This window comes from Marmota flaviventris, chromosome 12 (genome assembly GCF_047511675.1).
Source record: "Marmota flaviventris isolate mMarFla1 chromosome 12, mMarFla1.hap1, whole genome shotgun sequence".
NCBI classification, from domain to species: domain Eukaryota; kingdom Metazoa; phylum Chordata; class Mammalia; order Rodentia; family Sciuridae; genus Marmota; species Marmota flaviventris.
In genome coordinates, this window is record NC_092509.1 from 107,472,297 (window position 1) to 107,499,683 (window position 27,387).

The following is a 27,387-nucleotide window of genomic DNA, read 5'->3' on the forward strand; positions in this document are numbered from 1 at the left end:
TTCCGCCCAGTTGGTTTCGCGGTTGCTGGGCGCCGCGGCCGGCGTGCGCGGGCGGGCGGAGCGCGCGGGGCCATGGCGACCTTTGTGAGCGAGCTGGAGGCGGCCAAGAAGAACCTGAGCGAGGCGCTGGGGGACAACGTCAAGCAGTAAGCGCTGCGGCCGCCTCCCGGCCGCGGCGCCGCCCGCCGAGGCCTGCGCCGCACGGGCCGGCGCCCCGGGCTCGGAGGGCCTCCGCGCGGGTCCCGGGGCTGTCGAGCGTCGGCCCTGGCGGCGGCCTGGGGCGGGCCCCGGGGGTCGTCCTGGAAGAGGCGGCCGGGGCGGGCTCTGGGGGGCGTCGTGGAGGAGGCGTCCTGGGGCGGGCTCCGGGGGCCTTCCTGAAGGGCTGAGGGGCGTCTTGGAGGAGGCGGCCCCGGAGGGCTGGGGTCGTCCTGGACGGCTGCGGGGCGTCGTGGAGGAGGCGGCCGGGGCGGGCCCCGGGGGTCGTCCTGGAAGAGGCGGCCGGGGCGGGTCCCGGGGGTCGTCCTGGAAGAGGCGGCCGGGGCGGGCTCTGGGGGGCGTCGTGGAGGAGGCGTCCGGGAGGAGGGCGTCCTGGAGGGCTGGGGGGCGTCCTGGAGGAGGCGGCCCCGGAGGGCTGGGGGTCGTCCCGGAGGAGGCGTCCAGTCTCCCCAGCACCGCCGCCGCCTCCTCACCTTCTTACCTGCTCTGTTATGGCGAAGTTCCGTGGCTTGGGGCCGTCTGTGATTTTCCGAGGTTCCTTCGTGTGTGAATTTGGCGTGGCAGTTGATTTTGGTTTTCTTCTAGAGAAACGACCCAAACTTTGACAAAGATAGAATTCTGTCAAGTGTGTCGTAAGCACTTGGTGACTTCCCCCAATGCAGTGTTCTCCTTGATGTCTTAATGTTCGTGTGTGTGGTCCGTCTAGTCTTTGCTCATTTAATGAACAGACTTTAATGATTTCAGTAGGGATCCCGCCTTCAGCCTCGCCAGCGGCGTGGCCTTTGGTTTGCTAAGACTGGTAAGGGGGACGGTTTTCGGCACAGTGCCGACTTCACTGTTTTGTCTAGAATGCTTACAGATATTTGAAAGTGTTGATTTTACGCGGCACCAACTCGGAAGGACCCGGCGGGACGGTGTGAGGGACTTCAGCCCTGAGTGGATGTAGGTGCCCTCCATTGTCCCCCCAGGAGCCCAGCAGCGTTTGGAAGTTGGCGCCCGGGCCAAGGTGTGGGTGCGGTGCCATCAGGCGTGGGTGCTGAAGCGGGATCTGGTGATCCTGCCGTTGCACTGTTTTGCATTTGTGTTTCAAGCCCCCACCCCACAGTTGCAAGGGTCGGACTCTGGGTGCGCTGCCCCTGAGCCACATCCCCAGCCGCCTTATGAGAACCTTATTTTGGAGAAGGTCTCAGGGACATGCTTCAGCTTGTGTTCTCCCTGCCTCAGCGCCAATGCGGGTGGCCCAGTGCGGGTGGCCCAGTGCGGGTGGCTGTGGGGCCTCTGGTGGCGCAGTCTGCCTTGCTCTAGTCCAGCTCAGGTTCCCTCCAGGGTCGTTGGCTTTGCTGTGTGCAGCTGCCGTTGGAATGTGATCCTGGGTGTGGGTAAAACAAGGTGCACAACCCCGAGAGGAGCCGCGCTGTTTACCCAGGGGTCTGCGTGTCCTCCGCACCTGGTGGAGTCCGACTGGCCGTTTCCAGAGGGAGGTGGACTTCCCTAGCAGACTCAGCTTGCCTAGTAATGGTGGAGTTCATGTTCCCATAGATGTCGAGTCTTGGGGGCCCTTGGCCTGCCCGTGTCTGTGAGCACTGCCACCTCACCCTTGCCTTGACGGTGACTGGCTCCCTTCTGAGTGTGATGGAGCTGCCATCCCTGTTGCTCCCCGAGTCAGCACAGGGTGGGCCTGGGGAGCAGCTCTTGGGTTCTGAGTGGCGCTGGCTGTGGGGCTGGAGAGGACAGCCTGGTGTTGGCACCGCTGCCTGGGAGAGCCGCGTCTTGGTCCAGGAAAGCTGGCGCGCTCCTAAAGGGCTGCATGGCCGTCTTGTTGAAGGCAGCCAGGGCTTTCCACCGTGAGGCTCTCCCGTCCGTCCGTCTCCTGTTAGAACCGCGTGAGACAGGACCTCTGGTTTTCTGCAGAGCTTTTTTGTACTCACTTCTTTATTGTTCCTGTCCTTCAAGAAAAACATGAATGTGTCCACCCTTGTGAAGTTGCTAGTGACCTGCTGAGCGGGGTTATCAGTGAAAGGTGTCAGGTGGAGCTGAATGTGTTCTGCTGTTGAAATAGGCTCGAAAGTGGCAGTGTCATAGGTTATGTGTCACTTTAAGACTGTAAAGTTCCTGGGTTTCCTGCTAAAAAGAATGCGCAGGACCCGGCAAGGCCTGGGGTGGGTCCTGCCTGCGCATTGACCCCCAGGGCACTGAGCCTCACTTGGGAAGCCTTTCTTTTCCTGAACTCACAGGAGCTCTAGAAGGTAGGTGAGCTTGAGTTGAAAGTGGTAAGGCATTTACTGAGCCATTTTTAAAATCCTGTTCCATGAATAAGAAGCCCCCAAACAAGTGTGGCGTGGGAGACTGGAATCCCTCCTGGTGCTGAGGAGCAAAAGGCGGAGTCGTCTCCTCCTGGGGTTGGGTCTGGCTTCCTTACCTCTAGGAACTTCTCGGGGTGAAGTTGAGAAACCCGGTTCTCAAGCCAGGCAAATGAAAAGGCAGGGCACTGCCCCCAGTAGGTGCTAACAGCCACCCGCTCCCGCCCAGCACCTGTGGATTTCCGTGAACCGTGGGTGGATGTGGGCTCTGGGCGGAGGTCCTGTGAGTGGAGTCAGTTCTGAGACCCTGGCCGTCCCTGTGGAGGAGACCATTTCCTGCTTGGTGCTCTCTGATTTCCAGGGGGCTAAACAACAGAAGCTTGACTCCTCACAGTATGGAGGCTGCAGGCCCAGGGGAGGGCATCCATCCGCTGTCCCTGTCTGGAGGCCTATCACGTTGGATTTGGGCCCCACCAGTGGTCCCCCTTAAATCCCTGCTGCTCTACAGACCCTGTCTCCAAGTGGTCACTCTTTGGGGTGTGGGGTTGGGGCTTCCATGTGTGAATTTTGAGGGGACAGTCAAGCCAGCAGTGCCAGGGAGTGTGGAGTTTCTCCCCCGGGAGTTGGCATAGGCGAGGTGGACCTGGGAGGGCAGCATGGGTTCTTACTGCCAATTCTCCTCTGCAGATACTGGGCTAACTTGAAGCTGTGGTTCAAGCAGAAGATCAGCAAGGAGGAGTTTGACCTGGAGGCCCACCGGCTGCTCACACAGGACAATGGTACAGTGATAATACGGGGTTATTTTGCTGTTTGGATGTCTTCCCAGGTTTACAATAAATTAAGGACTTTTCACTTTTTGAAAAAGAAAATTTTGGTCTTAATAGCATGTGAAACCATCTTAAAATGTGGTGCTTGAAGTGCAGGGTGGTGGGGGATCTCGGACCCCAGAGCAGGCTGCGCTTGGAGCCCTGTGCGTGGGCGCTGGGGTTTGACCTGCTGGCCTTCCCTTGCAGTGCATTCTCACAACGATTTCCTCCTGGCCATCCTCACGCGCTGTCAGATTTTGGTTTCCACACCAGGTAAGGAGGGCAGTGCTCCAGCATGTGCCCAGGAGCCCTGGGTTTCCACCAGCTCTAAGCCACGTTCGAGTTTGCAAATGAAATGTTCTTTGAGCTGCTCTGGGGAAATTTTTCTCACATAGGTGCAAATTCTTATCTAGAAACTTTTTTCCTGCACTCATTGGTAACCGCTGGTCTTGCCCTCAGCGGTCAGCCGCGGTTCAGATTGCACAAGGAAGTGAGCAGGCCGGAGAGGCTGGGAGGTCGGGTGGGGGACAGGTAATAACTGTGAAATCATGGGGTGGGGTGACTGTGGGCACTAGGGAGCTGGGCTCCACCTGCAGGCTGGGGTGCTTGCTGCTCCTGGAGGGTGGGGCCGGGGTGCCTGTTGGCTCCTCACTTCAAGAGCCGCGGGTGGGGGCTGGTGAGAGTCAGCCTGCAGGGTTGTGTTCAGGACACTGACCCCTGAGAGTGGAGCTGAAATGGCCGACTGTTGAATGTACCTCTTTGGGCTATCTTATTTAATGAGGCAAAGCTCCCCTCGTGACTGAGGTTGTCCTAGAAGGCACCTCCTGACTGTGTCGATGAGGTTGGTTTATCTTTCAGCATCTTGGTGGCATGCTGTCTCAGAAGCCTGTGTCTTACCAAGAAGGGCTGGTATTTGTGTTGTCCCCCTTCAGGTTGTGTTCCTTGGAGGGTAAAGAGTCCCCAGGCTGTCTCCAGCTGACGCCTGCCCTTCCCAAGTGCTGCACGGAAGTTTCGAAGGGTCCTTGTCCCCCCCTCACAGCCCCTGTGCCACCTGCGTGTCTGATTCGTCACCCTCAGGGGCAGAAGAGGGCTTTAGCCAGACGTTTTACATCCAAAGTGGATGAGATCGTTCATCTACTTTGTTGCTTATCATTTGGTTTGAGCTGAAAAGCCAGCACTGTGAGGACTGGTGGCACTTTTTAGGCGGGTCTGTTGTGAAGTGCCGCCACCACAGGTCGGGGGCCTGCTGAGAGGGGAGAGCCCTGGTTGGTAGAGCCCATGGGGTCAAGCTGGTGTGCTGCCAGCCTCCATCACATGAGCAAGGTCTTGCAGGTTCTCAACTTCCACATCCACGTCTAGGTGTGCCCTGTGAGTTCACAGGAGAGCCAGGGGAGAACAGGAAGACGGTGCCGAACAAACATAAGTGGTGTCAGTGTAGGAGCCGGCTTCAATTAACTAAATCTGATTAGTTAAAAACTTGACATTTTTGAATGTGTGTAACTGGTTATTTTAAAATAAGAAGCTTCCTCTTTGGACTGAAGAGTATATTTCGCTTGCACGCTCAGTATTGATTCCTTTAAGACGAAGGGATGCTCGCCAGCAGTAGAGACGTCTCAGTGAGGATGGTGCAGTGCTGTGCGCCTGCCCAGCGGCTGCAGCCGGTCTTCTGCTTTTCTGAGGCAGGCAGGAGCAGTGACTGAGCCGCCATGTGTTGGTGGCTGCAGCCTGAGGACCGTGCGCCTGTCCTGGTCAGTGTCACAGCACGACGCAGGGTAGTGAGGCTGCTCTTACAGATGAGGAACAGCTTCAGAGAAGAGAAAACAGAACAGAAACCCAAGACTTGGCTGAGGTGCTGTCCCACCTACCAAAGGGAGGTGCTGATCAAAACCAGAATCTACGCTGGAGAAGCCCCCAGCCAGGGCCACGCTGCGTGTGCTTCATCCTCAGCCTGAGCTTGTCCGCAAGTTGCAGGTCCAGCCTGCGCCTTCTCCACCTGTCCAGCACTTGCCCTGGCCAGTCCACCTTCTCTCACCAGGAGAAGCTGACCTCATCATATTAGACCTGGGTGTGCCAAGGGCGATGGACAGGAGGGCCTGACTTCCCAAGAGTCCTCTTTTAACGAGGAACCTGGATACGTTTTCCCCCAAAAGTTATAAAAACTCCTTTTTTCCAAAAAAGAGCATTTACTGGATCATGGGTGTTTTTTTTTTTTTAAATTCTGGAGGCATTTTTTTGGGGTGCACTCTGAGGAGCTCCTACTGCTTGTGTTTGCATTGAGCTCTGTTCACTTGTAGGCTTCAGTGGCATAGAGGGTGCTGGGGGCCGCCCCCCTTGCCTGCCCAGCCCGCTGGCCTCCTGCTTGCCCCCTCACAGGGGTTTGCCCGGGGCCGTCCACAGTCTCTGACGGCATGCCTCTTCTCCCTTCGCCCTGTTGCTTGGGGTGTTCCCAACCCTTACCTGCTGCCTTTCTGTCAAGTTCCTTTTTTTTTTTAATTCCTGTAGATGAACCCAGTACCTTTATTTACTTATTTTTATGTGTGTTGAGGATGGAACCCAGGGCCTTGCACTGCCAGGCGAGTGAGTGCTCTACTGCTGAGCCACAACCCCAGCCCCTCCAGTTCCTTCTTTGATTCAGCATTTTTTACGGCGTTCTCCTCTTTGGACGCGGGTCTCAGCCTCTGCTGGTGCCAGCTCTGTAGGACCTCTGTTGTTTGCTTGGGTAGCTTGGTCGACTTACAGTGTCCAGTGGCTTGGATGTAGTTGTCCCCCAAGGGCTCACTGTTAGTGGTGCTCAGTGGAGGTGTGCCTAAGGTGGCACCCTTAGGACATGGGGCCTGGCCAGAGGTCCTCAGTGGCTGAGGGAGTGGCCTCAGAAGGGCAGAAGGGAGCTAACAGGACTCCTGAGTTCTTGAGTGCTGTGGTGCTCTGGCTTTCTGTGGTGCCACGTGACCTCCCTCTTGCATGTGCTCCTGCCCTTGGCCATGAGCTTCTCTTAAGAGCTGAGCTGACACTGGAACCATGCCCTGGGTCAAATAAACCTTTTTCTTTGTAAAGCAGTTTGCCTTAGAGATTTTATTATAGTGATGAAAAATGGACTGATACAGTGTATTACCAAGCAGGGTCCAGCATCTGGTGATTTGTTGTCCTCTTCATTATAAGAATATAGAGTGTGATTGTCAGGAGACTACTTTGGAGAAAGCTGGTGGAAGTTCCCCAAACCAGTGTACAGAGAGCTTTGTGCTGGGGCTGAACATCTGCAGCAGCTACGGTAGCCAGTCCTGGAAGTTTTGTTCGGTGTGACTGGAGAAGAGCCCTCTGTCCCTCCTTCCTCCTACCACCCACCCTGCCGTGCCCTGGGCCTGGGAGTGAGTGGGGCCCCCACGCTTGGTTTGGGATGTTACCTCCATGGTCTTGAGATGGTCAGTTTTTGAATGAGTAGCTAAACATTTGTTCTGGGCTGTCCTGGGTGCAGGCCTTGGTTAGTTGGTGTCCTGGCCTCCTATGTCCACTGACCCTGTCCTCCCCTTGCCTGGCACGGTGCTGTGCCCTCGGCCACTGCCTCCTCCCTGCTGGCTGCTCGCTCTTGCTGCCCCTGCAGGAGAGGAGATGTGTGTTCATGCTCAGCTCACGGGGCTGGAGGTCTGTCCTGCCTTTACAGTAATGCCCCAAGGGACGAAAGCCCAGTAAACACTAACTAAAGCAGAAAAATCACATTTGTCTTCCTAAAATATTTTTGGTTACGGCTAGAAAAAAATGTGATTTGAAGTGTCTATAATTTTGTTCAGAAAAGTAGAAGGAGAAGATCCAAATTTGAGCATTCATTCCTTATTTTCATGACGTGAGCTTCCATGCTTTAAAATTCCAAATGAAAACAGACTCGGCATAGGCATCGTCGTCGCTTTCACTTACGATTGCTGTTTTCTGTCTCACAGAGGGTGCTGGATCTTTGCCCTGGACGGGGGGATCTGCGGCCAAGCCTGGAAAGCCCAAGGGCAAGAAAAAGCTCTCTTCTGTTCGCCAGAAGTTTGACGTAGGTCTTCCCTCACAGTGACGACTGGTCATGACTCGAGTGGCAGTGTGGGGCCTGGCTTCATTTGAAATGAACATTAAAGAACCGGTGGGAGTGCTGAAGAAAGGATGTGATTTAGGGAGGAAAGGGTCTCAAGACTGTGGTCTGTTGACAGTTCTTTCTGTTACTTCTCCGGTGTTCATATGTTCTCACTCATACCCAAGGGTTTCCCGGGGTTGAGCGGGCCCGCTGGTTTCTCAGGTTGAGGGCATCCCGGGTGGGGCTTAGCAGCCTGGAGGCCTCTGCATGCATCTGCAGTGCCTGCCTGGTCTCAGCCTCTTTGCTTATAAAATTTGTAACTGTTTGAGAGTATTTGGAAAAACCTGTATTTTTCAAAAAGTTTATCTCTAGGGGAAGAAGTTTTTGATAATATCCCCCTTTGAGGTTGGCCTGGGAAGTAATCGTTTTGTTGACTAATATCACTAAACATTTATTTCTTCCCCCTTGTATCAGGCCCTGCAGAGGCACACGGGGTTTACATAGGCCCATTCAACGTGGAGTGCAGTTTTATACTTAGAAAAAGGAAAATTGACAGTGGTTATTTTTATAATAGAGGCTTGGAGCAGGAACACTGCCTTCAGTGCAGGATCTGGGCGTTAGCCAGAGCTTCCAGGAGCCTGTCTCCCAGTGATGGTGGACAGTCCTGAGGAAGGCTGAGTGGTATGAACGAAGGGAGATTGAGAACATCGACTCAGATAGTGTGGCGAGGGCCGAGGCTCTGTGTTGAGAATTGTAAGTAGAAAGTAACGGTCGATAGGTGGCACTGTCTATGGCGTCTTCAGGGTGCTGGTTACGGATCTGTGATTGGCCAGCGAGGTGGAAGGCCAAATGGCGGTGCTGACAGTGCCTTCAGAACTGCCAGTTAAAGTTCTCTGCTCTTTGAACATGACTTTGTGTCCTGTTCTGCTCCTGAGTTGTGATCTTTAGCACAGGACCATAGAGCATGTGGCCACCATGGTCCTTGCTGAACAGAAGGAACTCTGTGTGGCCAGTGTCCCTGAGCTCACGTCTCCATTGTCCAGTGTGATGGGCATGAGTGTGTGATTATTTGTGAGTTACTGTTTTCTTTGCCACTGTCACATTTTGGTGGCATTCATTTGAAGGGTCTCGAGTCTAAGACATGACTCCCTCTTGTCTGTCTGCTTGCTGTGGTGACGAGTGGCCCTGCAACGTTCTGTCACTCTCAGCATAGATTCCAGCCCCAGAACCCCCTCTCCGGAGCACAGCAGTTCGTGGCAAAGGATCCCCAGGATGATGACGACTTGAAACTCTGCTCCCACACGATGATGCTTCCCACGCGCGGCCAGCTCGAGGGGAGGATGATTGTGACGGCCTACGAGCACGGGCTGGACAACGTGGCTGAGGACGCCGTCTCAGCCGTGGTCTATGCGGTGGAGGTTGGTGTGCTGCCGGCAGAGGGGCTGCGGGTTGAGCGTGAGGCGCTCCTGTGTGTGGCAAGTGATGCTATCGCAGAAGAGCCGGGCGCCACCTTGGTGTCAGAGAGCCGTCTCTGTCACACGTCACAGTCCAGAGAACTCCGCCATTGATGGACGGGCTCTTGGGAAGGTCGGGTAGGGCCTAACACTTCTGATCTGATGTGCAGCAGTGAGGGAGTGGTGTCAGGGACGGAGTGAGGCTGAGGGTCCTGGGGTCCGCCTCTGCGTGTGTAGAGTGCTGGGCGTGGCGTCGGAGTAGCAGAGGTGGCTCACATGCTAGCCCATGCGTCCATTTACTTATCTAGCTGTTTGACAATGACACGTTGTACTGTGACCTGGAGGTGCTCAGGGAGCACTGGGTAATTCCTTTCAATTCCTGGGGCCCCATTTTCCTCCTCTGTACATCAAAGATAACCATAACTGTCTCATGAAGTTATAGACAGTCATGGGTTCTCTGTGAACCCCGTGTTAAATCGCAGTTATGACTTGATAGAAGATGGTCCTCTTGGTGTAAGTGAAACACCCTCCCAGGTCCCGGCTCACCTGTTAGTGACCATAGGCTGGCATAGTTCCACATCTATTTTCATAGACATTCTGCAACCTTTCCTTATACACTTGGCTCTCACAGAAGAAATTAAATACATAGTTTTAGAAAGGCTAAAAGAAATTAAATAGACATTGTTTGTGTCTACTTCTCTGAGAGATCCTGTGTTTGTTTGTGTGCCTTTTGAGAACACAGGCTCTTTTCATGTAAGGATTGTATAACCAGTAAATATCAGATCTTGAAACTTTTCCTCCCATGTTAAACCAAGTCTCCAGGTAGCTTGCCTTTCTTTAAAAATAAATTATTTATTGAAAATCATTTTTGAGAGAAATGAGCCAATTTAGAGACATGAAAACTTTAAAAATTCATTGTAGGACAAGACCATTTATAAAGGGAGCCGGATGAAAATGCGCGTGCCCTCCTCCCCGTGCCGCTTCTCTTTAGAGCGGCTGCTGGCTCTTGGCTGACCACTCCCGCGGTTCTGGCTTGTGCCAGCCAGTCCCACACCTCTGCGGATGGTCAGTGGAAGCCGTGGTCTGCTCTGAGGTGGTGGTGTTCTCCCTCTGCTTTTCAGAGCCACCTCAAAGACATACTGACGTCAGTTGTGTCCAGAAGGAAAGCGCACCGGCTGCGAGATGGCCACTTTAAGTATGCTTTCGGGAGCAATGTGACCCCACAGCCATACCTGAAGAACAGCGTGGTGGCCTACAATAGCCTAATCGAAGGGTAAGTGCTTTCTCGCGATTCTCCCTCTGCCCCGGCTTGTTGGTGGCAGACCTCTCGTCAGGTCATTGGTCACTGGGTTCCTGTAGTGTGGCAGGAGTTCCGCCTACTCTACGGTTCTGTTCTCTTCAGTCTTAGCCTCTCGGGCCATCTAGCAAATTATTGTCATTTTTATCAGTTCCAGGGTCGGGCTGCTGCCTGGGGTCCGTTGTGACCCTCTCTCTGCTGTGCGGTGGAGTGTGGCTCCCTTGGGCAGCACCCGCCTGGGGGCAGTGGCCCTGGGCCACAAGTGCCGGTTCTCGTCTGATCTCATTCTGCCACATGTTTGGGATTTTCACTGAAGTCATGCTTCTCTTGACGAAAACAAAAAGTGGCTCCTCGTGGTGGGGGTGCTGGCCAGGGCGTGAGGGCTGCTCTTGCCTGGATGCTGCCCGCTGTCCTGGCGTTCCGAGGAACCGAGCTCTTTCTCCAGCTACTCTGACGTACACATCCCACCTGGCTTCTCCGCGCGCCGTCTGGGCAGTTTTGGAAACGAGCCGCCCCGTGCTGGCCAGCGTCCCCTTCCTGCGGCTGCTGCTCCTTGCCTGCAGTGCTGGCTTTCTTCTCCACGCCAGCTTCCAGTGGCTCGTGGTCTCTTTCTTTTTCAACTGGAAGCTCCTCAGGGCAGGAGACAATCTGGCTCAGCCCCCCATCTAACTCAATACTTGAGTGCTGAGGAGCAACGGGCCAGGGAGCCGAGTGTGCTTGTGTCCAGCCTGACGTGGGCACTAATGGGTTTCTGTGGAGTTGAAGGCAGTTGTAGGGAGCCGTGGCCTGGCCAGCCCCTCTGTCCATCTGCGGGTTGTCTGTGGGAGATGCTGGGAGTGTTTCTGCCATGTCTTTCAGCCCTCCGGCTGTGTCCACTCCCTGTGCGGGTCAGAACCCGGCTGCCCACCTGCCCCCGGACGCTGCTGAGCAGCAGGCGGCACTCCTGCTGGCCTGCTCTGGGGAAGCGCTGCCTGCTCCTTTGCCTCCAGTGAACATGTACGACCTCCTTGAGGCTCTGCAGGTAACTCTCGGCTCCTCGGGTCGGACAGGCTGGCGGCTTTTCAAGTCTGCGGAGTCGTGCGCTGGCTTGTTTCTACTTCCTGGTTCTGTTTTTGGCTTTTTGTTTATTATTAAAGCCATTAATACTAGTCTCATTTTTAAAATCCTAACCCAGGTGTCTTTCCTGATTTACCTCCCTCATCCTTGACCTCTCCAAAAAAAGGAATCGGCGTGCTTGCCGCTTATTCAGAACTCGGCGGTGCCTCGTTCCTTCTTGTCTGACTTGGGATGCATTAGGCTCTCGTTCAAGTTCTGGGTTGTGTCTTGTCTGTGTTGTGTTGACGTAAACCCATTCTCTATGTTGGAAAAGTAAGCCTGCTGAAGAATAACTGGAGATTGCTGATGTTTGAACCCCAGGTACACCGGGAAGTCATCCCTACACACACTGTGTATGCCCTCAACATCGAGAGGATCATCATGAGGCTCTGGCACCCGAATCACGAGGAGCTGCAGCAAGACCAAGTCCACCGCCAGCGCCTGGCGGCCAAGGAGGGGCTTCTGCTCTGCTAAGTGGGATTGGAGGGTGTGGGGTCCTCACGGGTCTTTGCTTGCTGAAGAGGGCATGTTTGGGGTCTGCATTTCGAAGCTGAAGTGTAGAGTGTACATATAACCTTTCCTATGGAAATGGACAGTGAGTGTTTTCTGTTGCTGCTGCAAGGCCATTCGTGTAAATACAGGCCACCCTGTCTGCGTGTTCCCAGTTACGGGAGCAGGCGTGATGAAGTCCTGTGCCTGGAAGGGGATGCCTGTCTGAGGCCTTGTGTAAGATGGACCATCCTAGAGTGAAGGCGCCGTTGCAGCCTGTCCCCTCGACTGACAGGACATTCTTGTGTTCTGTGTCTGGCCAGATAAAACTTTTACACTCTTGCTTTTTGTTGGTATAACCTATCCAGTGTTGAAACTCGGACACCTCCTTTAGTGACGGGTTTAATTTTTAACACCTTGAGGTAGCCTCCAAGCCATCCACCATTTCAGCTCCACAGAAAACGTGACTTGCAGATGCTGTGCTGTTGGACAAAATTAAGCCCAGCCAACCCACCCTCCTGGAACGCAGTCTGCTTTAGAAGACGTCTTCCTGCGGCTCCAGTTTGTTTAGTGTTGAAGTCCCCAGGGATGATTGGCAGGTGCTTCTGTTAATCATCCTTAAAAGATGTCTTGCTATAGCTAATTTGTATAGTGTTAATATGACCAGTGGTGACTGAAGGCACGTCTACTAGTTATTCCTATAGAACATGTTTTAAGAAATCTTACAAATTGGATTTATGGTTGGTAATTCTATTTGTAGGAAATATCTATTTCTACCCTTTTAAGTGCTAAATTGAAAATAATCTACTTTGACAGTGTTACTGAAAGCCAGTTTTGTTTTCTAGAGATACATATGCTTTTTACTCAATAGTGTTGATGGACAAATTAGACTGTAGGTGGGTTTGTGTAGGACTGAGGAATGGATGTATGGGTATGTGTATATAGTTCATACGTCTGAAGCTCTGTATTTGATTTTGTACTTTAAGCATGACAAATGTTTTGGCAGAAAACCTTTTTTTTTTGTTTATTAAAGTAAATACATAAGGAAAAATATCATACAGAAATAGTAAAGCCCTGCTTTGTGAGATCTTGGCAGAGACATTTCAGAGTGTACTAGCTGAGAAAGACTGAAGGGCAGGCTCCCGTTAAGCTTTACCATTTCTCTCTTTTGTGATGTTTTTAACACCAAAGAGAAAAAACAGCTTAGTTTCAGCTTTTGCATAAGCCATTTGGAGTATTCGGTAAGGCAGGACTCTTGACTTTTTAGAATCTGGAAGAATTTGAGCTGATACTGAAGCGAGTATGGAGGTTCTGTTTGGGACTGCAGTACCCCGGGCCTCCGCTGCCCAGGAGCATGCCGGCGTCCCCTGTGCTCCCACATGGAGGCAGCCAGGAGCCGCTGTCTTTCTGCCATAGTGACAGGGCCCCTTGGAGCCTGTGCGCAGCAAACCCAGGATGCCACTGGACTAGCTCCCTGTGCTTCATGTTCATTTCTGCGCTGATATAAGAAAGTCTGCCTCCGTGACAGTTCTCAAGAGGACTCCCAAACTGGGAGGTGGCAATGAGGCAAGGCAGGTAGACAGAGTAAATGGGGTTTCAGGAGAGCCCCTCAAAAGGGAACCTTTGTGCCAAAGACGGGCTCCACCCTGCCACCTCCAGCTGGAGGGTCCCAGGGCGTCTTCTGCAGTTACCCTCAGGAGTTACCCAGAAAACAGTTCAGTGGGGGAAAAGCAGCCAGAGACCAGGTAGCTCAGGAGGATCCCAGTGACTTCTGTAGGACTATGGATGAGTCTTTGCTGTAGGTGTGCACACTCGGTGAGGCCTGCCTTCTCCAGGGTGACAGGGCTGGTGTGGTGTGTGCCAAACACTCCCTTGCACTGACTGGTTGCCGACCTTCCCGGATTTCCCAAGGGTCTTCTCAGTGCTTGCTTTCCACTGGCCACCTGTCTTACTATGTCTGACTCAAAATGGCCCTGGGAGGAAGGGTAATAAAGCAGCCTTAGGGATCAGGCTTGGCCAGTGTGGCCAGCAGAACAGTCCATTTAGTTGAAGGTTTAAAAAGGAAAAACATTGTCTAGATGATTCTTGGAGAGCAGAAGGTACTGACTTGAGTTCACAGAAAAGGAGCATTAACATGGCAGGACTCATTTTACTAAGCACAGGATAAAGGGAACTACGGGCCCATGATGCTTTTGTCTTAGAAGACTTTTATGAGAATAAGATACAAAGTTTTCTACCCATCAGCTTGTGGCACTGAATTTCCACTGATGGTAAATTCATATCCCTTAAGGACTTTCCTTATGTGGTTTGGTAACATTCCATTCCTGAGCATCCAAAATGAGAAAAAGAGCTATTTATGGTAGACCTCCCCCACCTTTAAAAGCCAGTTTAAGACCACAAATATTTTCTTCCTTTGCCTTCAAGGACACCAGTATTACTGTATCCCATGAACACTTGGATTCAAAGGATAGTATGTTGGTACAGAACTAGATGGGGAATATAGACAAAAAGCTTAAAATGTAAGTAACTTTTGACACTGTCAGCAGGTAAATAAAAGCACCATGGCCTAGTGACTTTATTATCAAAGTTTATTGTTGGGGTCACTTCCTATCTACCTACCAGGGAGTACACTATGTCCAAGTGTGCTATAGTCATTCTGCAGAACGGCTGTACTGGGGCTGTTAGGCACAGACCGTGGAAGGAAGCCCAGGAGACCGTGGCGGCAGTGCCGTCCCTCCAGGAATGCTCCAGTGCTGCGCAGCCTGTAAGGCATCATCTCTGCTGGCGAGGAGACGCGAGGTACGGGTCAAGATGAGTCGAACCATTTCTGTTATCTCGGCAAGGTAACTGGCTCCCACATAGGAACCTAAAATTAGGTCCTATAGCATCTTTTAAGCTTCCAAAGCAAGAGAAATAGAACATGGAGAAGGGCCAGGAACTGGGCCACTGGAGAAAAAATTAAGGAAGGAATGGAAGCTTCTGGAATGAAAAGTAACAGGTTCTGGGTGTCGTTTTTGGATGTGCAAGAATACAGAATATAAAGCAAATGGGGGAACAATTCAGATAGTGAAAGTTATTTGGATATTAGAAGTGGAGTTTTCCTCCTATGGGGAGACTGGTTTAAAAAGATCAGAAAGGTGAATCACTAAAGGAAGAGGAGTACCTGAGGAGAAACAGGCGTTTCAAGATGCTGCGTCTGTAGGAGTGACGGCAGCAGCCAGTGAGCAGGCCCGACCCAGGAATGACGGCTCCTAGTGATGGCTGCTTCTGAGGTTCTGTAGCTCAGATGGGTTTGAAGGAATGTCTTCGTAACACTCGACTTGGTGGGAATGTAAGTGACCACTGTGTAAAAACCCAACGACCTTCCAGCTGACCTTGCAGGATAGATGATCCCAAGTCTCCAAACAGCTGTGGTAGAGGCCTGTGCCCTCCCACAGCCCTTGTTACAAGAACATTAAAAAGTACCAGATGAGTCTGCGGGCCTTGTACCTTGTGGACAGCAGACCCCTCATGGGGGTCTGCAGGTGGCCCGAGGGCAGGAGCTCATGCACCAAGTGCTGCCTTCACCATTAAGCAGGACAGTGAAGAGGCAGGCCCATCAGACAAGACCCCACAAGTCTAGCTGCCATCCAGACTGGGAAGATAGAACAGCAAGTTTACTTTAACCATGTCTTCCATACTAACCTAGTTTGTCTTCAGAAAAGCCACCTGCTGGCACCAGGCCAGGGTGTCTTAATTTTGCTGTTAGCATCAGTATCTCATTTTCCCTAAGGGGCTTGTGATGCCCTTCTACAAAACCTGTGACCCTGTGGGCATGGGCTGTGCTTATGGAAGCATTCTCAAGGCAAGACACACACTGACTTGAGGTCTTCTCTGCAGAAAGCTTCTTCACAGCGCCAGAGCTGTGCCCACATGCTGGGTCTCCATGGTGTGGGGTCCTGCTCCCCAGGAGCACCTTGCCCTCGCCTTCTTACAGGCTCCTTTTGATGGAGAGGCAGATAATCTCCAAGAAATGGGCAGAAGGGTTCTTTCCTAATCTTGTTGCTGATGAAATTAAGGGTCTTCTCCTTGGCTGCGGACACTTCAAGGGGCAGGCAGGGCGTGTCCCAGGATGGACACTGTCTGCTGTCCTGAACTGGGCTGTTGAGAGCCCTGTCACCTCTTCCTGCTGCTCCCTGTGCATCCACTGCGTTCGGGAGTCATTTCCCCCCTCTGTTGCCGTCAGTGCCATTTGCTGGAAAACACAGAACTAAATGTGAATTAACCTTTGGATTTCTGGATATCTTAACAAAAATAGCAATTCCATTAGTTTTATGTCCGTCTCCTCCCCTGCCGCCTGAGCAGCCAGACAGCTGCGTCTGTGGCAAGAAAGCCCAGGCTGAGGTGTGCGGAGGTGCCCGTGCTCACAGCTGCAGGGTAGTCAGCTTTCTTCCCTTCCTGGCAGTTCCTGATCGAGGCCCTGGGGGGGGAAACACTCGGAAAACTGAAAATGCCCCCTGATGTTATCTGACAAAGAGAGGGAAAAGCAAAAGGTGAGAACACTGGCTCCAGAAAAGGGAGGCTGGATCAGGGGCTTATCAAAGTGGGGGACATGAGGAAGCAACAGGCCATTTCTGTGGTCCTGAGCATACAGTAAGGTCTTGCTCTGTGGTAACTGCAGGGGTCCAGAATGACAGTGGAGTTAGGGGCATGACTAACTGATGATGTGGGGGTGAGCAAGGAGGCCTGAGCCATCTTCCACACCGATGGAACTGTACTTTAACATACAGAACCACATCAAGGTGGTTCAGTCTTCTAAGGGATGACCTCACCTCTTGTGAAGCAAGGAGGTTGGAGTGGCCTGCCCTGGGCACTTCCTGGCTGCCTGCGGCCGGCCTGCTGCTCCCTTCAGGGGAGTGTGGGTGAGGGAGGCTCCTTCCCTCTTCCTCTCAGCTGCTGCTCTGCACTCAGCCCTATCCCAGGCCCTCCATCTGTAGTGTTAGGTGGCACCCTGCTTTATTTTGTTTCTGGTGCAAAGATTTCAGTTTTACAGCACCATCCTGCAGACATCTGCTGACATAACAGCCCGCCCACCCCAAAGGCCAGGATGAGACGGAAGATGTGAAGTGTGTTTACTCCCTGGCAGGTGTTAGGTGTAGACCAGCCCAGGACGGAGACCTGAGGCCCAGCAGATGTGGTACTGAAGGCAGGCCTCCTGCCCTGTGTCCTGGTCCTTCAAGTACATCAGGCACACACTGGCCCTAAACATTCTGTGTGAATTATAAGGGAAAGAAAAAAGTTGTCTTTTTCAGACAAAATTTTTTGTGAGCTGCACATTATCAGACCCTTTTAGGCCCAAATAGTTTCTTACAGAGTTACGGCTGTCAGATTCCGTGTCGGGCAGCTCACCCTTTGTTCATTTCACTAGTATGTAAGTGCTCCTGGTCCGTGCCCCAGGGGACAGTACCCATGAAGGGCGTCAGACAGCCCTTGCCTGGGAAGGAGAGAATGCTGCTGGTCTGCACCCACACACTGCCCCGTGGGCTCTGAGAACTCGAAACCAATATCGGAGAGAGGTAGGTTGGCTGGCAGCCCGGGATGGCAGAGCCCTGAGCACTTACTCCGACCAGCCACCAAGGAGCTGGCCCCTCAGTTGCTCTCCGCCATGCTCTCCACAGGGGGTTCACCTCCTCCCTGTAGCTCGCTCTCCACTTCCCACAAGACATTGTCTTCCTCCTCCAGGTTGCTGGAGATGTGGCACTTCTTGAACCCCTGGACAATGGATTCGCTGGAGATGCTATTCCAGGCGACCATGACCCACTCCAGGAAGAGGCCCAGGGGCGGCTTCTTGGCATTGCCGGTGGGGCTCAGGGCCAGGTTCCCAGCCAGAAGCCAGTTGGAGTACTGGGCGCGCACGCTGTCGTTCAGCGGCTTGTAGACCACCACGTCCAGCACCTGCAGCTGCGAGGTCAGGCCCCCGGGGATGATCACCATGTCGGTGTTCATGCTCTCCATGGAGCTCTTCACTGAGTCGGTGGCGTGGCCGCGGAAGCCGTTCAGGATCAGCATGCCCCGCTGCTTGGGCAGGGCCCCGGTCCGCCGCCGCCACACCACCTCCAACCAGTCCTGCATCAGGTCCTCCGTCATCCACCCATAGCGGTGGCAGCGGATCTCCATGCCGCTGGGGAACTTCCCCGGCGGGATGTACGTGCCCCTCAGGATGATGTAGGGCGGCAGCTTCCGCCCATCGGCCAGGACGCCCAGCATGGCCGTGATCTTGAGCTTCTCCCTGCCCGGCGTCTTCACCAGGACGGGCTTCTCACCCTGGTTGTCGACGGTCACCCTGGACGGCACCTCCAAGCAGATGGGCGTCTCGTCCGCGTTGCCCATCTGCGCCACGTGGTAGTCGTGCGCCCTGCGCAGGGCCAGCACACTGCGCTGGTAGGTGACCAGTTTCTCGGTCAGGTCCTCGGGCAGATGCTGGGGCACGGGCACCTTGTGCCGCAGGGACAAGTCGTACCTTCTCATCATCCTCCGGCACCAGCCCAGGCTCGCCTTGAAGCCCTTCTCGGGGATATTCATCTCCTGGGCGATCTCCAGCGCCTTCAGCTGCATGGCCTCCCTGGTGATGGGGTCCCCCTTGGCCTGCATGTACCGCACATACTCGGCCACGCGCTGGTCCACGAGGGCGAACCTCCCGTTCTTGGGGCCGCGGAAGGCCCGCCGCATGGCGTGCGCGTTCTGGAGCTGCGGCTTGACCTTGCGCCAGTCCCGCACGTTCTTCTCGAGCACCCCGAACTGCTTGGCCGCCTGGCAGTTGTTGGTGCCCTCGGCGTACTCCACCACCATCAGCTTGAAGCCCGCGTCGTAGCTGCGGCGCATGCCCCGGCTAAACTGGAACCTCCCCGCCAGGTCCTCGGCAGACAGGTCACACCCCGGGAAGCCCATGGCCATGTAGAAGGGGTACCCCTCGCTCCACTCGGGCAGCTCGGCCAGGCCTAGGCCGTCCAGGTGCTGGGGCTGAGGAAACTGTGCGTGGGGGTTCGTGGGGCCTGCCCAGTATGGAGGCTTCACGTCGGACTCCTCGTTTTCTGGGAGACAGAACAATGCCAGTGAGTGAGACAGCGTTTCCCAGAGCTTCCGGGTCAAAATGCTCCACCCGAGGTTCACCAAGACAGTGACTCTCTCAGTAGGTCACAGTGCCTAAGTCCCACCCGGGGTCCACCAACCTCTCCAGGAACTGCACACCCTCTGCAAGGAGAAGAGAGCTATGGAGGAACTGACCTCCAAGCTTGGACTACATAATTTGGGGGCCACATGTAGGTAAAAATGTTTATGGCCAGGTGTGGTGGAACACACCTGTAGGCCCAGTGATTCTGGAGAATGAGGCAGGAGGAAGGCAGGTTTGAGGCCATCTCAAAATAAATACAAAGGACCTGGGATGTAGCTCAGTGGTATAGTGCACCTGGGTTCAATCCCTAATACCAAAAGGAAAAAAAAAAGTCTATGTAGATGAGAAGATAAAGGTAACCCGTACTACCACATGATATTACAGAGATTTAGGTGCACCCTGCACTGAATCATCTCCTTTGAATCAAGAAAACTACAACAAAAACCACATTAGTTAAGTTTATAAGGCAGAAAACTAGTTCTTGCACACCAATGTTAACACCGTGTTCCACTCACAGTGTGTCTGTATCTGGAAGGTGGCAGAAACTGAGTATGATCTGAGGAAATTACTGTATTTCACCAAAACCCAAATGCCATACTGCAGGATGCATGACTACAAGCCATTAAAAGAAAAATAAAATGCCACTAATTGTAACTATCACATGCCATCAATTTTAAGGAGCATTTTAGAGTTGGTAGTGTTACAGGGGAAAACATGTCTTAGAATTGATGAATTACAACACTTCAAATTCTTACCTAGAGAAAAGCAAGACCACTTTGGTGTCTGGAAGGTATGTTATATTCATCCCACTGTGACCCCTTTCTCTCGACAAGGGATTAGGTGCTTCTCAGATACTTGCTCAGATGAGCACGGGAGCTGTCACTGCTTTTCCCACCAGTGGGAGACGGCAGTGCCAGACAAAGGCTCTGGAAGCTTGCTCCCCAGTTCCTAGTCTGCAGAGGCATCAGGTGTGCTGAGGGGTGGCTGGGCTTCCACGATGTGCCCTGGACCAAACGGCACACAAGCCCCATCCAGCTGCTCCCACATACGAGGCTGCACACCAAGTCTTATTTAGACCCACAAGAGACAAATGGGGAAACTGAGGCGCAAAGAGATGAAAGAAGCTGCCTAAAGCCAAATCATTGGAAGGAGGAAGACCTTTAAACGCCAAAGCCCATAACCTTTGTGTCTCGCTCCTAAATACACCACGGAACATCCGCGGGGGCTGGAAACCCAGCTCCATGGGGCTCCCTTCAGACGATGGTGGAACTGGTCTACTTGTACCTGTGGAGGTTCCTCTTTGGAGCTGCCACTCATCAGAGTTATGGGACTCCTCTTCCCCTTCCAACCGAGTGATCATGTCTGGCTTAGGGAATGGGAATTCTGTTTGTAGAAAACAAAACAGACAACAGCTGTGTGTCACTGCCCCAGAGCAGTCCCCAAATAAGTACTTTGACTTAACCCCCTGTGCCTCCACTACTTTGTGAAAGATGGGGAAGAGAGCTTGGTCATGTATGTAAAAAGTGTGACAGAAAAGAGGTCTGTCCAGGGGATGCTCGACCTCTCCAGGTGAGAGCTGGTCAGCAGCCACCAGGGAAGTGCAGCTGAAGAGCAGGCGACGTGCACCACCACCGTGAGCGAGCACACTGGGGAGGGCTCCAAAGGCCAAACTCTGATAGGAGGATGTGCCAGAGTCAGAGTGTGGCAAGTCCCAAAATTTCTGAGGCTGACAGGATACCCACGAAGGCCTTGCTTCCTTTCTGGAGAACCAAGCACAGGCCCAGACCCACGGTGATGTTTCCAAAGCTAAGCCGCCTTTTTAAAACATGTGAATGCCCGCCTGGGTTGAACAAGGACTCAACAGGACTGCCGAGTGGGATGGACATAATATTCATATCATGTCTGAATCAAAACCAGGGGGGTTAAATGGGCACTGGCAAGGAGGGGGCAGAATCCAAGCTCAGGACGCTGGGTACACCAGAGAAGAGAGACATGGACACAGTTCTCTGGGTGCAGAGCCTCTAGGCCACAAAGGAAAACAAAGCGTTACCCAGGGACAGGACGGTTTCATAATTCATCCTCATGACTTCCCGGTACAGGGCCTTTTGTTGCTCCGTCAAAACTTCCCACTCCTCATCGGAAAAATATATGGCCACCTCATCAAACAGGGCAGGTACCTGGAACATAAACAGGCCTTTCTCAGTGACGTGGGTGCATGCAGACATGGACTTTCTGGTCCCACAGGGTCCCCAGCCCTGCCTCACAGGCCAGGTCAGGCCCCCCTTGTCTGTGTTCATGCAGCTACTCAGCTACTGGGGGCAAGAGCACAGGCCCTCCCATGCCCACCCCAGTGGCCACCACCTCTTTAGTTCACAAAGGAAGCAGCACCTTGAAAAGAAAACTACCTCCAGCCATCAGCAGGTTGGGGGACACTGGACGTCCTATCCTTATGCACTGTGAGAGCTGCCCACAGCCCACACACTCCATAGGTGGAGGCCAACCACACCAGAGCGTGCCCATCAGCACTCTCATCCAACCTGCACCTCCCTACCTCCCAAAGACCCTCAGACCAGCAGGAGGAGCTGGGTTTGCAAATTTAAATAGCATCCCCTCTTCCCACAGGATCTCTGGGGTTTTCCAGGATACTCCATTTTCAAGGCACTAACCCTAGTGTTTGATTTGGAACCCAAAGCAAGAGAGGAGCCAGTGAGAGGAGGAGCCCTGCTGGCTTCTGCAGCCCAGAGAGCTGGAGGAGGAGGAGGAGGAGGAGGAGGAGGAGGAGGAGGGAAAGGCAATTAGCACTTTGTTTCTGTAATGAGCTGCCAGAGCAGACTTCAGCTGGACACCTAGATCAGGTGGCAATGTCTTGTGCAGAGGGGACGATGCTCCGGTCCCTGCAGGAGGGGTGCTCAGGGGCTATGGGCAGCCAAGCCACCAACCCCCTCCTTGTTTTTTTAATTGGTTTACTTTTCTTTTTACTACGTTTTTTCTCCCAGTCATTAAAAACCCTACTCCAAAGCTCACCATATTCAGTGGTGGGAAATTACCAAACAGCTCGTTTCAAGCTGGTTGCTGTATTCCTGCCTCCAAAGCTATTCCCCAGAGCTGTCCCTGGGCCTGGGGACACTGCTTTCCCTCAGCCTGGAAAACCAGCTTTGTCAGGTGTCAGGCCATCAATCACTCAGACACCCTGGCCTCCCTTTCTCCCCAGCACCTTCCACATACCAAACACTTATAAGCCCTGTGGCTGCTTCACTGATTTCTCCCAACAACCCTGAAAAGGAGCACAGATGCTCCAGTTAATGAAGGAGGAAAGAGGCTCAGAGTCCCGTTTCCAGGATAAAGTCACACAGCTAATAAACGGCCAGGCTGAGATCAGGACCCAGCACTGTGTGACTTCACTGTGGCTCTGTCTAGGGAGCCCAAAGCTGACTCCCTGGTGACTAGCCTCAACCTCTCTGCTCCAGATATGCTCAGCTGCCTGTGATCCCTGCCGCCTCCACACCTCTGCCCACTCCAACCTGGGCCTTGAGATCTCCTTGACCATCTTGGCCTGAGGAACACCCAGCCAGCTTCCTAGCCTCGGTCCTATCCATCCTGTTCCCCAGGCAGCCTGCTCATGTCCCCATGATACCCTGGGCTCAGCACCACGGAGGCCCTCAGCCCTGTTTGGCTTCCCTCATCTGCTCTCCCCACTAAAACGGCGTTCTCTGCCGGCAGAGCCTGTGCGTACCCACTTTGCTTCTCTAAGCTGAGGACGCTTCCTGAAGCTAGCAGTCACTTAAAACGTGTTTCTGAATGAACGATCCAGGCAAATAATCTCTGGATTTCCCTTCTCTTGTTGTGCTTGGAACAGTTTCAAAGAATCATTAAGTTTTATCTGTCACAAAACTGAGCCAACTCTTAGGAGTAAGAATGGACAAAAATCTCTTAAGTGTGAAATAGTAGGAGGTAAAAATGGATTGGTCTCTGGGTTTTCCTGAGACTTCTTACTCAGTCTGGAAAGCCAGACATCCCAGGAATTTTCCACCCTACTCCCTCCCACTTCCCAGGCTTTTAAACATCTCTCCCTTTGGTCTACTCTCTCCCTGGGAGGCTTCAGATCTAGGCCATACCTATTTATAATCCCTTTCCTTTTGCTGATAAACCAGGACACAGCCTGGCTATGCAGGTCACCATGGAGGGTAACACATTCTAGGCCTCAGATACTGGTTGGGGAAGGCTAGAGGCTGGTGTGGGTCTGATGATGGGCCTCGGAGGACCTCGGGACAAGCCCAGGCTGTGCAGCACAGGCACAGTGCAGAGGCTCAGAAATCCCCCACGGCAGCCCTTTCACTCCAGAGGCCTTCTACCTGGTGAACACAGCAGAAGATAAACAGGGCAGCCTGCAGCACACCCGAGGCCAGGCAGCTCTCCCGGGGACTGGCAGGCAGGGCCCACTCCCTGCTTGCTCCCTGCCCTCCAACTCTGCCTCTGGCCTGTGTTCACTGTCTTGCTCCTCCTGGAAAGTGGCATTCCAGCAGTTATCTCCAAGGGCTGCCACTGCCTTGGCTGCTGGGAAGTGTTTACACACTCACAGCCTTGCAACCACCCAGCAGCCACCTGGCAGAGCGGGGAGACCTGAGGGAGCCTGTGCCGTTTGCATGGCATGCCTGCTGTGCCAGGCCTGGTGCGGGGCACTCCCACGTACATAACAGCATCTCTCTGACAAGCAAGCCAGGGACCTGCGGATGCGGACCCCACTTACACGGTGAGGAGGCAGTGGTGTGTCCAGAGCTGGATCAGCTCCGTCAGTCTGAGCACTGTAGCTGGAGAGCCAGCTTCCCTTGAAGAGATGCCTCAGACTCATTCCTCAGAGCTACTGAGGAGGGAGAGCTCACACTCCCCCAGGTCTCCTTCCTCTCCCTGCCTGGTTCGGAGCAGCTCCTGACTGCATAGAGCTTCTCTCTGAGGCCTTTGCCTGTGTACAAACCCCTGCCTTCCCTTGGCCGACTCCACCCATGACAAAGGCTGATTTCAACATACATTTTTTTCTCCTTGAAATTTATTTCTATTCTAATTTTCTGGAATTTTATAACAGAGCATAGTTCTTATGTTTGAATGGCCTTTACTGATCACTGTAACGTAATCCTCTATAGCCAAGACGTATATTTGAAGCACAGATTCAATTCTTTCCTTCCCTGACTTAATGCTCTGGAGCGGTGCTTCTCTACCTAACATGACTGACACTTTGGGCAGTAATTCTTCATTGTGCAGGAGGCTGTCCTGTGCACCGGGATGTGCAGATAGATCCTGGGCCTGGGTGCTGGTAGGATATCCCCCCTATCTTGAGTCAAGACAACCAGAAGTGTCTCCACTACTGCTAAGTGGCTTAGGGTGGGGAGGGGGCAAAACCTGAGCCTACTGCTCAAGACCAGGCCTTCTCTAGAAGCATCCTCCAGTCTGAATGAGGCCTTCCTGCGCCTGGCTGCTATAGTATCCTGAGCTCACCCCTACCACGCACTCTGTAGGCTGTCTACTACTTTAGGTTCACTTCCCTGTCTTGCTCATGAGATTAGAAACTCCATGGGTGTAAGGGTCTTGCCTTAACACCCAGCTCTGTGCAGTAACCACGGATGGGTGGTAGACTGCCTGGGGGCCACAGATGCCAAATCCCCAGCACCATCAAGCTGTCAGCTCCCTCTCCCGTCTCCTCTGGCGGTTCCTTCTTTCTCTGCCCAAGCAGGGACCTCACCTGGCTCTTTCCTCATTGCCCCAACACATTCAGATGCCTGCTTTGACTGAACCCATTTCCCACGGTCCTCCACTCATGGTTAGATGTTCTGGGCTGGCCAGTTTAGCCTTAAAACCCAGGGCTTCCACTGCCTTGAGGTCTCCTTCCTGGCCAAAGGCAGCTGACTCCTGCCTGGATCAGAACTGGGGAGGTGGGCCAAGAACAGTGATGAGGCCAAGGTGCGTGGCCCCCACAGCCAGACCAGCTGACCAGACCCCGGTGTTCACTGTTTGTCTTTAGTTAGGCACAACATACATTCAGTAAGAGGTGCTCGTGTTAGGGGTATAGTTCAGGAGCCCTGTTATTTTATTTATTTGTTAGTTGTAGTTGGACATAATATCTTTAATTATTTATTTATTTTTATGTGGTGCTGAGGATCAAACCCAGGGCTGCGCCTGTACTAGGCAAGTGCTCTACCATTGAGCCACAACCCAAGGGGCCCTATTTTTAAAGAACAAATACCAGTGGACATGTACATCCTGAAGGCAAAAGCAAGACAGCTTTTCTATACTTTCGTTCCCTCGTGTGTCTGTGGGAGTGGACTGGACAATTGAAAGTGGCATGGCTCTGTGAACGGCCTCTTGTCGGACACTGGGATCTTATGTGTTATTGATATTGATAATGTTTATACACATCGGAAAGCTAAGCAGAAAAATATCATTGTGTTGCTTATTTAAAATGTTTACAATTCATGCCCAAATTCTAAGAAGTCCAGTAAATACTGTGAATAACTAGCTGGAACTCTGCTGTTTGCATTTATCTCGCTTTTCTGTTTGCCTATGCTGAACTTCCCTCTTCCTGACTGCTTACCACTCCAGGCCCAGCAGAGGAGCAGCTCTCCCGGGTGAACTACTATATGTCTAGCCTTCCTGTGGAGCTCAACAACCAAGTCTTGCTCAGAATGGGTCCCTTCAGCCAGCAGTAAGTCAGCAAATGTCCATTTACTGCCCACAAGGTGCCTGGCCGCAAGCTCGGTGCAGAGAAAGGGGGAGAGGAAGCCAAGGTCTGGACTCCTGAGACTCGCCACCTAATGACAGGCCTCGTGGCCTCCTCCCTCGGCACTGCCTTTTAGAGCTGCAGGGCTGTTTCCTCAGGAAAGCAAACACTCAGGGCTAGGCTACCTTTACTTCCCACGTCTGCTTGAGGAACCTGGCTCCTAGGCCTGTTCCTCACCCTGCATGTCACCATCTTACTCACCCATGCACCCTCTGAGCAGATTCTCACTCTCTGCATGTCTGTGGGGACATCCTCCAGTTCCCGGCTCTGGATCTCTTCTTCCTCTTGCTCTTCTTTCAGGGTCACATTGAGAGGGTAGGTGGTGGACTCCATATCTAAGGGCAAGATGCAGTTCAGACCATCAGGTGTCAGTGTGCACTCTCCAAGGCCCACAAGAGGAGGCTCAGCCCCTCCTTCCTCTTCAGCCCAAGCACTGCTCAGGCTAGAAGGAAGGCAGGGCGCAGGGTCAGGCCTGGGCAGGAAGGACTTCAGTGAAAACACCAGGAAGCTGGCAGGTGGCATATTTAATTCTGATAAGAGGGACTGTGGGCAGATAGCCTATCTGGCTGTTTCAAATATTTAAGAAAAGCTTTCTGTGACAGAGAGGCCAGACCGGTTGGTAGAGATGGCCGGGTGGAACCCAGGCCAGGGGTAAGTGTTCTGGGAAGGTTCTGAACACTAAACTGACAGGCAGAACTGTCCCCTACCCAGGGCTGCCCAGGCAGGGAACCATCACACAAGATGGGTGTTAATATCTATACCTGAAGGTGTCTGGACACAGGGCACTTACTCACCTGGTGTGTATGTGCGTGTGTGTGTGTGTGCGCGCACGCGCGTGTACCAGAGACCAGTTAAGAAAGAAGGATGGTTGGCCCAGAATACCCATCATCTGGACTTTCCAATTTCCAAGGTTCCGTCCAAGAGCCAGTTCAGAAAACAGTCATTCTGCTTTAAGGGACTCTGCAATCCGGAGAGTCGGTGATACACAGTGAGGGGGACGCCTGGACGCCTGGACGCCCAGGAGGGCGCAGGGCTCCGCTGGGCCCACCCGCCCCGGACCGGCTGGCGGGCCGGTACAAAGCGCCCGCTCTGCCCTCTAGGGGCGCGGGCAATTCCTGGCGTGCAGTGAGTGTGCATCGCGGGCCACCTCCGCCCAGCCTTCCAAAGAAAGGGTCCTTCCGGAGTTCGCGCTCCTGCCTATCTCCAAGAGGACCCAGCGCGGGGGCGTCAGCGCCCACAGCCGGGCCGAACTTGGCGTCCTCCCCCCGGGCCGCTGGGGCGGGACGCTAGGGCTCCGCCCGGCGCGAGGGTGCGGGCGCGGCGGGCGCGGCGAGGCGAGGCCCTCCGCGCCCGCCGGGCCCGCGCTCGGCGTCCCGGGCGCGCCCGCCGGCCCTGCCCCGCGGCCCCGCGCACCTGCCGGCCGAGCCCGCGCCGCCCGCACCCGCGGCCCCAACAAAGGCGGCGGCGGCCCCGCTCGCCACGCCCGCCCGCCGCCCGCGCACTCACCGCCGCCGCAGGCCGGGCCGCCGGGGACGCGAGGGCCGCGGCCGCTGTCACGGCGCCATCCTGCCCGCCGCCGGCTTCCGTGCGCGCGGCCCCGCGGGAGGCAGCGCGGAGGACACGTGGTGGGCGGAGGGAGGGCCCGGCCGCAGCGGAGCGTGTTGGGAAGCGAGGGGAGGAGCGGCGGATGTCAGCAGGCCTGGCGGCGCCGGGACGCCGCCCGCGCCCACCTCCTCCCGCCGCTTCCGGCCGGCGGTGCGCGG

The 27,387-nt window shown here is 53.9% G+C and overlaps 2 protein-coding genes across 4 annotated transcripts; one reads left to right on the forward strand and one right to left on the reverse strand.

Annotated features, from left to right (window-relative positions):
- Tada1 (transcriptional adaptor 1) lies at positions 1–14,278 on the forward strand. Its single transcript, XM_027922864.2, has 8 exons — positions 1–146; positions 3,204–3,295; positions 3,530–3,595; positions 7,255–7,352; positions 8,579–8,788; positions 9,946–10,097; positions 10,980–11,142; positions 11,538–14,278. Exons 1-8 carry the CDS (start codon positions 73–75, stop codon positions 11,688–11,690), a joined length of 1,008 nt encoding a protein of 335 aa, XP_027778665.1. The 5' UTR covers positions 1–72; the 3' UTR covers positions 11,691–14,278.
- On the reverse strand, positions 14,276–27,220 carry Pogk (pogo transposable element derived with KRAB domain). 3 transcript variants are annotated; one of them, XM_027922862.2, is made up of 6 exons: positions 27,131–27,220; positions 25,826–25,959; positions 20,906–21,032; positions 20,140–20,238; positions 17,306–18,775; positions 14,276–15,939 (listed from the first exon to the last, which is right to left on the reverse strand). In XM_027922862.2, exons 2-5 carry the CDS (start codon positions 25,955–25,957, stop codon positions 17,334–17,336), a joined length of 1,800 nt encoding a protein of 599 aa, XP_027778663.2. In that variant the 5' UTR covers positions 25,958–25,959; positions 27,131–27,220; the 3' UTR covers positions 14,276–15,939; positions 17,306–17,333. The 3 variants fall into 3 exon arrangements, with proteins under 3 accessions (XP_027778663.2, XP_027778664.2, XP_027778662.2); XM_027922863.2 differs by having other exon boundaries at positions 14,276–15,954; XM_027922861.2 differs by having other exon boundaries at positions 14,276–18,775.
- Between the last annotated feature and the right edge of the window lie 167 nt (positions 27,221–27,387).